General features: G+C 39.2%; 1 protein-coding gene across 1 annotated transcript; it reads right to left on the bottom strand.

Moving 5' to 3' along the window:
- Positions 1-8,310: 8,310 nt before the first annotated feature.
- s1pr3a (sphingosine-1-phosphate receptor 3a) lies at positions 8,311-13,742 on the bottom strand. Its single transcript, XM_066647891.1, has 2 exons — positions 13,485-13,742; positions 8,311-11,599 (listed from the first exon to the last, which is right to left on the bottom strand). The coding sequence occupies exon 2, from the start codon at positions 11,499-11,501 to the stop codon at positions 10,299-10,301; it is 1,203 nt and encodes a 400-aa protein (XP_066503988.1). The 5' UTR covers positions 11,502-11,599; positions 13,485-13,742; the 3' UTR covers positions 8,311-10,298.
- Positions 13,743-14,057: the final 315 nt, after the last annotated feature.

Raw genomic sequence — 14,057 nt, 5'->3', positions numbered from 1 at the left:
TTTCTGGAGAGAATATGCTTTGACCGTGTCTCCATGAACAGAGCTTAAAGATGATATGAATGACTGATTTTGTGATGTATGCCTCCAATATCTATTCTATAAATTTTTGCATGTCGTATAAACCCACATTCATTATAATAAATCAGACACAAGCAAAAACGCATTAAAAACACTGCAGGGGACAGCAGAAAGACTGAGCACTGTGGAAGTGGACATGTCCAAGCTTTTCCCATTACAGCCCACGCTTGCTGTTCCTCCTTCATTAACCACCTGTGTTTGTGTGTGTATGTGTGTGTGTGCGCTTGCATGCCTCATTATTTTGGTATTGCTGGAGTGAAGCAGGCTGGGATTGCTTTTATTATGGTGCCAAATGAAACGGCAGAGACTGATTACTGGTGTGACAGCGAGAAGAGAAAGGCATCCCACACCTCTCCTCCACCTCTAGACTGTATATTCTGCTGGGAGATGTGTGTGTGTGTGAGAGAGAGAGAAAAAATGAGTGATGAATGGCCCTGGACTCATGAGGAACATTTTATGCCGTTAGCCTTTTTCTTTTTCATTTAAATACATTTTTCATGGAGTTATGCCCATCCGTGTGTGTGTGTGTGTGTGTGTGTGTGTGTTGGGATACATGTTCAGCTGTCAATCATAATTTGGACTATGCAAGCATGCATAAATATATTAGAAAACTGTTGCTAATTTATAGGTCACACTGTGAGAAAATTACACCTGCGATCTGTATGGAGCCAGGAGCAGATTCACCCTCCAGAAAACCCACTCCGAGTCCCCTTGGTTTTATAGCTTCTCCAGACTTAGGGGCATAAGCACTTGGGGTGTACAAAGGTATAGAAAAACAACATGAAATAAGCCGTGTGTTTGTATATGTACCATAAACATATAGGTGTATTTGGTAGGTTTACTGTTACATCAACCGCAACCTCTTACCAACCCAGACACACCATCTTGTCTCCATGGTTTCAGGGAATATACATAGAATCCCATTCATTTTCATGGAGACTTACACGAACCCTAACTGTTAATCAACCTTTAATGTGTCTTCACTTTAAAACGTTATGACTGAACATTTTGTGGCATGCATTTTGGCCCCATAAGGAAGACAAGTTCCCAGAATGTGATCTATATCTGGACACACACACACACACACACACACACAAACAGACAGACAGCCACTCACAGGAATGGACTGCAGAATGTGAACCATGTAATTTTCACTTGCCTATCAATGTATAAAAACAGATCTGTCCTGTACAAACAAATCAAGATTTCATTTTTCCCCAGTGGTATCTGCGCAGGAAATGGCAAGCAATTTTGCCCATAAATTAGGACTTCAGGAGCTGAACTGAAGGCCTAATGTTTTAGTTCAGCAGTTATACATAAGGAACTGACAGGAAAATAAATCAATTATGTTTTGATTCCCCTAGGACAGGGACAACGTCCTGTAAATTCCACACACGTCATTGGCTAGGAAATGCTAGCCTGATGGATATGTTTCAGTCTTACCTTAGATATAGAGAACATAAATAGCTGTATGAGACTTTCTTGATGAACTATATTTAAGAAGCATGGACTTTTAATATCTTAAAATATTAGTGTTTAATATTATAAATAAAACTTGCTAGCCACTGTTAGCGTTAACATACAACTGGAATCTCTTACGTGTGCTACTAAAGATTAGCATTTTCATATAGGTGTTTTCTTCATTGTTTTTGACCTGCTAGTGTATTTTTCTTAATTCACCCTGTTATTTTCTACATAGCAAACAAAGAAGTATTGTGTGCTACTTTGCAAAATGTAGAGGATGTGTCAGCATAGAAAATCAGCACAACATGTGATTAGCCCATGCGTGCTTACCTTAGATATAGAGGACAGAAATAGCTGCATGAGACATTGTACGTGAACTGTATTTAAGAAGTATGAAATCTTTTGCATGCAAATTTGGTTCTTTCTGATCAAATTTAGATGTAATATACTGTCTACAAATGCTTGTACGTGCAAGTAGGGCAAAAGCGTGCCACATGCTTTTACACACACATGCCACATGCACACATATTTCCTTTTGCCCCAGACTGACACACTAATCTTTTAGGTATGTCACACATACACACAGTCTGAGAACAGTGCTGTGTGGACAGGTGTGTGTGCCAGTCTGTAACAAGAGATAGTCCACAGCTGCCACAGCTGAAAGAGTGGGCTATGAGTGTGCTGTGTGTGTGTGCATGTGTCTGCGTCTCAGGAGGGGGACATAACACACTAAAGCTGTCTAGTGTGTCATTCAGTAAAAGAACCCCCCCCCATATCTTCCGATATTGAACAATGGCTACAGTGCTAATCTGTCCAGTAATTAGGCTCTTAACTTGTCATGGAGTAATTATGCTGTCCAATTTCTCTGCTCCTTTTCTAAACTGGAGCTCAGATAAAAGCTGCCACGTGACCCGCCAGGCCTCACATGGGACAATGAATTCACTTTCTCACATTTCTCACAGCACTCACATATTACCAGGCTACAGATTTCAAAGGCCTGGCTTTCTCTGAGTTTGCTGAGCCCTTAAATTGTGTACTGAGTCCCTGAGTGGTCATCTGCAACTGGCAAATTTACCACATGATGTATACATGTTGCATCATGCATCATGTTATTCATGATTTTAATCTTGGCATTTTTATACTATTTATTTAGTCGTAGCATTAACATTTTTCTCATTCTTATCCCTTTGACAAAAATGATGACTTTCTATCATTTTCATTGTTTTATTTTTATTGCTCTAACTTCAATATTCACACATTCCACAAACATATCATACAACCGTTGGAAATCCCTGTGGTGTCAAACATCTCTGACTGCAGCACTAGCCATAGATCTAGCCTTGTAATTTTGACCAGCACAATCCAAAAGAAAAATGCAGTTCTGTTTTTATTAAGGACAAAAAGGAAGTCAGAGGTCTAATTGTTCCTTTTTAGACAAAGAAAACCCAGAGAGGAGGCACATTTAGGCCAAATCTGTTTCAGATTTTTAGTGTTCTGTGGCCCGTACATGGGACAAATGTCCTGAGTTGGACTTGACTTGTGTTATGGCTTGTTTTGTGTGGGCCTGGCATGGGCCAAATTTATATTATTGCTCCACAACACACCTGAATTGAGGCAACCAGACTCAACGCTATCATTCAAGGCCATATGTGGGCCATAAGAGAACGGCAGATGTGCCATTTTTGGTCCACACTTGAGTAAAACATTCATTGTGTCCATATCCTTCTGAAGGATAACACCCATCCTGGCTTCCACCTCCTTAACCTGTTGCCTTCTGGTAGGAGCTACAGGTCCATACCGGCCAAAACAAACAGACTCAGGGACAGCTTCTTTTCCAAAGCCATCACATTGCTAAATGGGAATCTGCACTAACTGACATTTACAGTGTGTCATTTGTTCTGTCTGTCCTATTTGTCTATAGGGTACTTATATGTTTCTATAGTTTTTATTAGATAGTTCTAACTTGTCTATTTAAATATTGCACTGTGGGCACTTTTTTTTAAGGAGCAGCCTCCAATTTCATTGTACTATGTATACTGTGTATGCTGTGTATAATGACAATAAAGGCTTTCTATTCTATTCTATTTCTATAGCTAGGTAGCTAACTTGCTAACTGCAGATTTTAGCTTGTTGCTTTTTAGGTGGTGAGTCAGCTAAAATCATCAGAAACTCTCCCATTTGAGTAATTCCATCTCTTGAATTATGTCAGTTATACAGGTGAAATAACAATTACAAATTTAAGCTATCAAAAATGTTTAACCAAAACCTAAAATGGCCTAGTGATGTGTAAACTCTGTTAACGCATCACTTGTATTTATGCTCTTGTGAGCCATTCTATTGGACCTTTCTTGTAGTAAATTGTAAAATTCATGAGTTTACCAGGATCGTACAAATGTCCCACTAGGCCATCTGTCCATTTGCTGATGTTTGAACTCTGACCTCATCCTGTCTTCTCCTCTGTGAACAGTTGGCTCAGATAAAGACCTGATTTGGCAAAGATCTGCTCTCACTCGATCACACAAGTCACATTCTTTAAATGTTTCAGACTGAGGAATACGATCAGGCATCAAATATGTACATGCAATTATTATTATTATTATTATTATTATTATTATTTAATTAACGAGTTCCTGCTGAAAAGCAGTGCAGATAGTGTGATTTAAATGCATTTATAATTTCAAATTTTATTTAATCATTGTCAACTATTGTATGTGGAAAATGGGGCATGACCTTACATGTTACAGACTTGCAAAACCAGGCACGGGCTGGAGCAGCTGTAGAGCAGAGGAATTGCATTCTCAGGAATGACAGAGCTCCCCGGAAAAGCCTCTGGAAAGTGGTAGAGTGGCCTTTGTGAATGAATTATCCAACAACGGTTCCTGACCTCACTAATGTTCACTAATGACCGAATACCGTCAGTTCCTCTGAGAGAACTTCCAACATCTAGTCTTAAGCCTTCCCTGAAGAGGGGAAGCTATTACCGCATCAAACCTTGGGGGTGGAGGGGGGCTCTCTATTGATTCTGTAGATTTCAGAAGAAATGTCAGATGAGCAGGTGTCCACAAATGTTTGGCCATATAATACACTTTTAGTGTGTATCAGTCCACTAGCTCTTCAACCAGGAATCATAATTGTCTTCAAAGAGAAAAAGATCAAAACTGGCACAAGACCAGAGAGAGCTCACAGTAACCTCCATCTAGAGAATAATTGAGATCATCTGGACTCCAGCCCTGGATTGCCTCCCCCCTGTCAGTCACACACACTCACACACACCTATTAAAACACACTCACACTTTCTCGCCCCAGCCCCCTGTCAGCTTCTTAAAAGTGGCCTCCTGCTCTGCTAATGGGAGAACTCCATTCATAGCTGTAGCTGTGCTGTACCCTGAACTCCAGGTCCAGATGGAGCTATTGTCTGTCCAGCCGAGGAGCCACGCTGCTGTATTCAGCCTCTCACACTCCCCTCTGATCCTACACACACTCCAACAAATGAATGTCCCCTGTGAAGCAGAGGACAATAGCCCAGCGGCTGGGCCTTTGATCCATTGTGGCACTGAGGCTATTCACCAGAGGAGCGTGCTGCACGAGGTAAGTGTGTAACACCTCCATTTAAAAGATTAATCTCCCTTTTACCCATCTCCCTTTCAGCAGTGGAGCCAAGTGAATTCATGTCACGTGGCTTTTAGGCGTTCATGTCTTTTCATGAGTGTTTTCCAGTGTATCTGCTATTTAAAATTGTTCTACCTTTCACTGATGCTTCTGACATTTGAAAGACAGTCTTATTCTGAGTCACTTAAAGTTTAATGCAGGTGAATTTAGTTTTAGGGGTCTGCCCAAAAGCTCCCACTACTTTAAAGAAAATTGGTTCCCTGAGCAGGGAATCAAACTCTAGTCTTCAACGTGGATAGCAGCGGTGTTACCCACTATGCTATATGCTACGCTATAGTGACCAGAAGTCCTCTTTTACCCGGACATGTCCTCTTTTTTAGACGTAAAAAAATGTCCACAAACGTCCAGGATTTTGTTTTTCTAGAGCTTACATAGAATTCCGAGTAGCGTTTCATTCACAAACTAGTCCCGCCCTCCCCTACTCCGATTGGTTCGCTTGAGTGAGAAAGGGGCGTGGTGAAGTAGCCTGAAATCTTCTGATTGGACGGTATGACGTAGAGCTACCGTTATTGGTCGATAACTTTCTCTGTAAACATTTAATTGGTCAGTCTGCACGTCAGTAGTCCTTGTTTACGTCAGGCAAAGCTCATGTACCTACCCCCCCAGGACTGTCCTCTTTTTCACAATCTCATATCTGGTCACCCCATGCTACACAATGAGATCACTTATGGAGTAATTGGGTCAGCAACTGGTCAGGGATTAAGTTTGTTTCTGGATTTTGTGTTTTCTTTTCAGAAGAGAATCTCCATTGAAAAAGGACTAGGTTCAATGTCCAAGATGTGGTAGAATCCCTGTCCAGGAAACTCACTCACATTGTTGATAGTGCAGTGAGTAACACTTCTGCTCTCCGTGTGGCTAATTGGGGTTCAGGTCTTGAGCAATCACACCACACTAATACACCTAACAACAGTGTAACAACTTCTCCTTATCCCAAAGGATTTAAACAGCTTTGGCTACTGTGCCTTTAAGTGTGATATATGTAAATAACAGGCCTGTGCAACCTGTGATCTACAGTAACAACACTCCAGGACTAAACTGCTCTCGGATTAACATGCATTTGTATGTGTTCATGGTTGTGATGTCATAGGTTGTGTTTGCAGTCGAATACATAGAGAATAAATAAAATGTGTTTAATCTGTTGTTGTGGCTTATTTTCCATAAACAGAGTAGGGAGCGAAGTACAATTTCTGAAGTGTTTTTTTAAAGAAATCATTTAATTAAAATATTTTTTCCAAATATTGTCCCTTTAAAGAAATTTGAAGACCTCAAAATATAATCTAGTTTTTATGAAAAATGAATAAATCTGTTTAGTGTGATGATGTTCTTATTGCACTGAACCTGAAAATGAATCTTCTGTGCCAGTGCAGCACATAATCACCAGACTTTCAACCTCTCTTTTCATCAGAGTGAAATCTCACTGTGTTTTATTCTTCCCTTCTAAAGCCTGAGGGAGAGAAGGGAGCCTGAAGCGGAGGTGAAAAATCATATTAAAAATGTCACACCTGTCAAGTAGCAAAATGCCACTTGTCAACATTTCTTAGCATGATGGCTTCTCTACTGTCGGATGACATCTCAGAGCAGATCTATTGCTTACCTATGGAATTTGGACCTGGTGGAATGGCATATGAAACAGGAAATTTGTATATTTCTTATAAACTGCTATAGGTGTATCAGCCATACTGTTCAAATCTCAGAAACGATCTTTCATCTTCAATAAAACCATATGTCTAACGATTCAGGAGGTGTTTCTAAAGAGGTAAAACACTGTCTTGCATAAATATGGGGAGAATGGGGGAGGGAAATACTGTAAAAACATAAATAAATATATAAAATAAATAATGAAACAATTCAGTTTTAAAGTGATAAGATTTAGAGATTGCAACACGAAATTGTCACCATTCATGGGGACATATTATGAAAATTCACTAGTTCCGTGCATATAATAGTTAGTATTTTGTGGGCTGCCTATGTCAGAAAAAATGGAACAAAATAAGCCATTCTTATTTTGCTTTCCTAATGATTTCATGAGCAGAGACTCTAGAGTTGTCCTGCCGAATCTATATAGATTTGTCACAAATGTAGACATACTTTGAGAGCACAAAGATGAGGTTAAACAGAGCACAAGTGAGGAGAATTAAGAGCACTGAGTAAAAATGGATAAAAGTGAGAATGGAGGACAACCAAGCAAAATGGATTAAAAAAAAACAGAGCTTTTGCTCACTGAAAATCCCTCGTGACAAATACCCCAGGGAACCCTGTTACCTTGTGGACAACGGCTATAATATGACACCTGTAAAGCTTACATATTTAAGTGAGAATATGAAGCTCAGTTCATTTCTCTTCCTTTCACTATGAGAAGGTCATTGAACACCATGGGTCTGATATGTAGCTGTCAATTACCAGTTAACGTAAGAAACAGACACTGGAGTCCTCAGAACTGACTCACCTCAACACTGAATGTGTTTGGCATTATGCAGATTGTGAAACTGAAACAGAAAAGACCACTAACTTCTAAAACCAAAATTTCTTTGTACGTCAAAACATCTGACAGCAAAACTGAAAAACTGGGAGCTATATTAAAGGCACAGTGGAGGTTTTAACTAATAAAAAAATATATTATATTTAGTTGTAGGGGTGCATTTGTCTGCTACATATTTGCCTTGTGGTCTTTGCCTTGGTATTTCAATATGATTAATTGTATGTAATGGCTGTTTTGACTGGACATTAAGTGCGTTGAATTAAATACACACGTGTTTCTAGAAATTTCCCACAGTAATGTATTTCAAAAGGAATGATATTTAGAATACTGCAGCTCATGTGGAAGAAACCACATGGAGGACTCACTCTGGATCAGTAGGCCACAGGATAGGTTGGAGTAGGTTTCAGTAATGCTTCTTTTTAACATGATCCAACACCTCCCCCTGGCTGTCAAATGGCAAAACCTGTGGTTTATCTATATTCCTCTGTGTTACATTAAATACAGTGTAAAAAATTAAAACTTAGAAAACAGAGTTTTGTCCAAAGCATTCAGTGACTACTAAGAAATGAAAGATATCTTTTTATACAAACATCCACACACCGCCCAGTCTTACAGACCATATCAGAATCAATAACCATCCACAGTTTAATAGAGTCATCACTCTTTATCACTCAATTCCACATCACCAGGTGTAATAAGACCTACTGAGAGCAAACTATGAATTATGCTTTTGTCCAGCTGAATAATTTGGAAAAATATAACAGCAAAATACGGCATATTGTTATACGCATTCTGAACATACAAAAGGTTATAATATACACAGTACTGTTAAAGTATTACCCAAATAGTGTTAAATGAAATGGACAAACACAGCTGTACAACACAGTGAACATATTCTGTAGTGGCTCTACTTCATGTGCTAACGTACACATTTTATATCAAAATATGGTATTAATAAGAAATATATTCTATTAGACCTTTGTGCATATGCTATATATAACAAACATTCTGTACCTATTTTAATGAACTGCACTCGTTTGTACCACATTTAAGCGTCCATTCTAGAACCCCACTGTCTCTTTTAGTGTGATACATTTTTTTATTTCGTTTCAAATACAGTGGCTTTTTCCTCACTAGATCCGAGCTGTGTATTTCAGTCCACGTTCAGCAGCTTCATCTTCATAATTTCACCCATAGGCTTAAGATACAAGTGCAACAGCTGAAGGTTAATAAAAAGACACATCTGCTATGTATAACTGTCAGATCAGAGTGCTTCACTGACATCTGAATCCCATTATTTGGGTCTATTCTCTAGCAAGTTGTGCTGGGTAAGCATCTGGGTAAAGTCTCTGTACTACTCGAGGTCTACCGTCTGTCAGTTCTTTGTATCTGTATTTGTTACTTAAGGATTCCTCAGATTCGTCCACATTTCTGCATAATTATACTGGTGAAAACAAAGTAAAGAGTGGTGTTATATGAAATACATCATTCTAGAGAAATCAGTTCTCAGGAGAGTCGAAACTCTTCACAGTGGAGGTGAGAGGAACCAGATGTCCCAGCTGTTTAAAAGACATCACTGTCACAAAAACCTACTGTACAGGTACATTTTTCTTTACCAAATGTAATACAGTATACATGTACTCTTTAAGCTATGACAATATTGTTAAGGTCCCGTACACTACATTCACTCTCCCAGGAGGACAGGAGCATGTGTGTACTTTTTGTTCTGTGTTAAAATAATATATAAAGCCTGTGCTGAGAAGTGTACGGAGTGGCTACATGTTAAAATATATAACTACAGTATAGTGCAATTACGTTTTTAAATTAAAGGTAAAGACAGTTTTCTGACGGTGTAATTGCACAAAGTTATTAGTCATTACATAAGCTGTTTAATGTTGTAAACAAATCAGAGGCTGCAAGGTTCTCTACAATGCATTTCATATTCAACCACTCTGATTGATTTTTATGACAGAAATTATACATTAGAAAAAAGAAAAACATCTGTGGTTTTCCTTCTTAAACCCAGTGACTGCAGCTTCACTAGAAATACATACGTGTTTACGTTCACTTCTACCAACTAATTCATAGACTTCATTTTACAAGTGCAATGCCTGAAGCAACTCTGTCCATGTCCATACAGAGTTTTAAAAAGTCATCTTTTAAATATAAAATGGATTGCAATCTGAACAGTATTTGAATGGCATTGATTTTGTTATGTAGTTATGAATTTGATTATAATATTTATGACATTCTACAAAGAAATAATAATAAAAAAAGGTGCTCATATTTTGGCCAAAACGTAAAAACCCACAAAGCTTGGTGTGTTGTTACACAAACAATAAAAGTCTTTATTATTTTATATGGTCTACTGCAAAAAGGATAGTGTCTAAACCTAAATTTTTTTCAGTGTGCATTCAGTGTATTTTTAAATGCAGTTCTGATTCGTACCAAAATAATGAACCTGAATCCATTTGTAGTGAAATCTGCTGTTTAAAGATATAAAAATCATGATAAATAATTTCCAAAGAAAAAAAACTGAATGGAATTGGTCCGGAGTGCTTTTTTTAGGCCTTAACCCCTTAACTTTTGTCTGTTGTTCTGAAGAGCATCAGAACTTGCTTAGTGAAGGCAGTGCACCAGCTTTGACCAGCACTGCAGACAGCAGGTCTGCTGGCCCAGAGGGGTGTGTGACCACAGCTGCAGAAGAGTCTCCGTGCTGGTGGTGAGAGTTAGCTGGAGTGGGGACTTTGCTCCTCATCAGAGTGGATCTGACTGCTGCACTGCCTGCTCCTCCAGCGCTGGACTTACTGTTTTCTGCCGTGGGCACACCGGTCCCTGGCAGGGCAGGCCCAGCGGTGGCTGGCACTGTATCCAATGCTGTTTGGCAGCAGCAACACAGCAGGCGGAAAAAAGCAGCACGCATCTCACGACTGGACAGTGTGTAAATGAGTGGGTTAAGGGCTGAGTTGAGGACAGCCAGAGTAATGAACCCCTCCACTTGGTAGAGCACAGGACAGCGATCAGGCCCACATCCTACGTCCAGCAGCAGCAGCAGGAAAAGTGGCGCCCAACAGGCCACAAACACTCCCAGTACAATAACAACCGTGCGTAACAGGGCTAAAGAACGCTCAGAGGGCCGTGAGCCCACACGCCGCCCACTGGATGTCACTAGTCGGTAGATGCGCACGTACAGTGCCACTACAGCAGCCAGCAGGGCACTGAACACACTGGTGCAAAAGGCCACGTAGCTTTTGGCGTAAAGCGGCAGCACAGTGGAGCAGGTGTGCAGCCGGCCTATGCAGTTCCAGCCAAAGCTGGGCAGGGCACTAAGCAGCAATGAAACAGCCCAGCAAGCGGCCAGCAATGCCAACAAGCGTCCACGTCCCCCGGCTGCTGCTTCACATGGACGCAAACGCACCATGGTCATGTGGCGCTCCACACCAATGGCCAGCAAGCTGAAAGTAGAGGCACTAAGTGCCAAGAACATGCTGCCCTCGCGTGCCAGCCACTGTGTCGGCGTCAGGAAAAAGGTGCGGCGGCCTGAGGTGAAGTTATTGACCATATACGCCACACCAGCCAACAGGTCCGACAGTGCCAGGTTGCCAATGAGCAGATACATTCGACTGTGGAAGCGTTTGTTCCGTCGTAGTGCCAGTAGCACTGTGGCATTCTCCAGCACGATCAGAATGCAGATGAACAGCAGCAAGGCCGTTTTACATGCGCTGTCGCTCCGAGGGCGACCCCATTTCCCCGAGTAGTTGTAGTGGGTCACAATCACAGGGTTCATTCCCTCCTCGAGGTCACTGTCCATTTTGACTGTGTTTTCCGTTTCAAGCAGCAGGGGGCGTCTGTGAGTGGAACTTTGGGAGCCGGAGGGACACCTCAAACATCATGATTCTTGATGGGGATCTGTTCATCAGACACACATAATATAAATGTGAATATTGACATTAAGATTGTTTCACTAAACTGATAAAATACTCTATTTTGTTCAGCTTATGGTATCAGTAAAAGAAATTTCAGTATATGCTGCAAGTGAATTTATTTGTGAGATGCCTAACGAAGAATTTCCTCAGACCACTTTAATATTGATAGCTAGCCTTCAAAAAAATAAATAAAATAAAATAAAATAATATATATATATATATATAACATTAAAGGCTATAACCTGAAATATCATCTAGAGTTTAGTATTTAAAATGTTAGCTTGAATTTTATAAATATTGTGAATAGCCAACAGATTTATACAGTTACACATTTCTTCATAATTGTTGTGTTAAATGTAATAGGTTATAAACAAAAGCATTATAGTTTATGGTTTTACGCGCCATGATTAGAGATTATTTTCTATTCCAGTTTGTCAAATTTCAGAAGAACAAATATGATGCAAAATATAAAGCAGCTCAAAATGCTACTAATGTGCAGAGGAACTTCTAGAATATCAGTGAAATATCTTAATATATACAGCACCGATCAGCGGGGGTAGTGATATTTTAGATGACTCCGGTCCTCAATTTTTAGACCAATTCGGGTCAATGAAATTCTTAATGTCCAAAGATGAATAATTTAATGACTAAATATGAATGTCTAATATGTAAGATTTCTTTACGCAAAAAAAAACATGATTAAAAGTCACAATATTATGAACTGATTAGTAAAATACTTAGTTAAACACAAATTGATAAACTTTTGTGCCTAATTACACACTTGATTGAATGTAACTGCGTAATACAAAACAGTGTAAAATACTATATCGTGTACTAAGAATATTCTTTAAATATTGAGAAAATGTATTTAGCTTTTGTTACATCGCACAACACTTTCCTTTAAGGAATGCCATCTTAGTATTTTAGAGGTAAACTGACATCATGTTTTGTAGTTAGCATATTAGCCCCAGGGTAATGTAGCCAGCTAACAACTCTGACTTAGTTTTTATGGGGGTTTGTTAAGTAAAACTTGTGTGTATATTTTAGTTTAGTAAAATCTTATGAAATATTTCCATAGGGAAAAAAAAACACTGAGAAACACTGAGAAGAAAAGGAGCGTTGGGCCGTTAGCAGTGTCCTGCAGCCGTATATTTTTATTCCTCTCATTATAATGGTATATTTAGTGTGGAGAATTAAATTAGCCATCACTTCCATCATGTAGGTGTTTAAACTGCTGTGTATCCTGCTTCTTTCTCCCTGTCCGTGTGACCAAAGAAACCATGGCTATGTCCTGAGGTAAAGTCAGGGTGTTAATTGTGAGGGTGAATTAACACAAAAAAGTAACTATTTTTCACTGAGAACTGAGAACTGAATTCTGTCATTCAGTAATGTTAGTGGCAGAGGTGGTAGCAACAAGTAACATTTGCTGAAGAACATGTACATAAATACAGTACTGATGTGTACATTATATAGACATATCAGACACAATAATGTAGCACTCAATTTCCTCTGTAGCACTCAGTTACTCAATTTACAAAGGGTTAATCTTCCTTTGAAGTGTTTAATTTTGATTAAGATTTAACATTTTATTATAGAATAAAATTGAATAAAAAAAATAAAATCTTCATAGATATTGTAAGGTTACTGTGTAATAAGAAGATCACTGAAGTTCCAGAAAAAGCTCTGTGCTTTTTTTTTTTCTTTTTTTTTTCCTGACGCTTTTCTAAATTTACGTTGGTAGTGTTTTCTTTGCTACTTTTACTTTGGCCGTTATTTTAGCCCAAGACATTATATTTAAAGAGTGTACACGTAGGCTACTCGAACCAGTTCTGATCAGTAAGTTTGTTAGTAAGTTGGTTTATACATACCTCGCATTTAGGATCAAGGTCCGCTAAATCTGGCTGGAAACACTCAGGTGAAAAAGTGAAAGAAGTGTGAACAGAAGTTATCTGCCATCAGCTGCGTTTATCTCCAGTTCAGTAACATCTCTTCTCTGAGCCTCTCTTCCACACATCAGCGTTAAAATGAGCTCCAGATGATCATCGATGTAAGAATGTAAAAGAACAGTCTGCGTTATAAAAGCCTCACGATGTTGTTAACTCTAGTATGTCGCTCCGGACCGGACTCCCCGCACTACAGCAGCATCTTTGACTGTTCACTGGTGTGTTGTCTTTTCTCCACCCGTTTTCAGCCAAGCCCCGCCCCCTGCACTGTGATTGGCTGCTATCAGTCGGTTTTAAACTAATACTATCCATTTTCAGTTTCATTTCTTCAAGTATTTATGTAATTTTTTTTACTCATTTACTTACATCACTGAACAGTGACTTAACAAAAATGTGACTTACCCATCATCATTTTACAAGCCACAACTAATCACTGATTTTCAAACATTAAATATCAAATCACTTAAATATCCATTCCCAATATTGTTGTGGTGGGAT

The sequence above is a fragment of the Hoplias malabaricus genome, chromosome 16 (assembly GCF_029633855.1).
Source record: "Hoplias malabaricus isolate fHopMal1 chromosome 16, fHopMal1.hap1, whole genome shotgun sequence".
NCBI classification, from domain to species: domain Eukaryota; kingdom Metazoa; phylum Chordata; class Actinopteri; order Characiformes; family Erythrinidae; genus Hoplias; species Hoplias malabaricus.
This window is presented reverse-complemented; position numbering and strand designations above follow the sequence as displayed.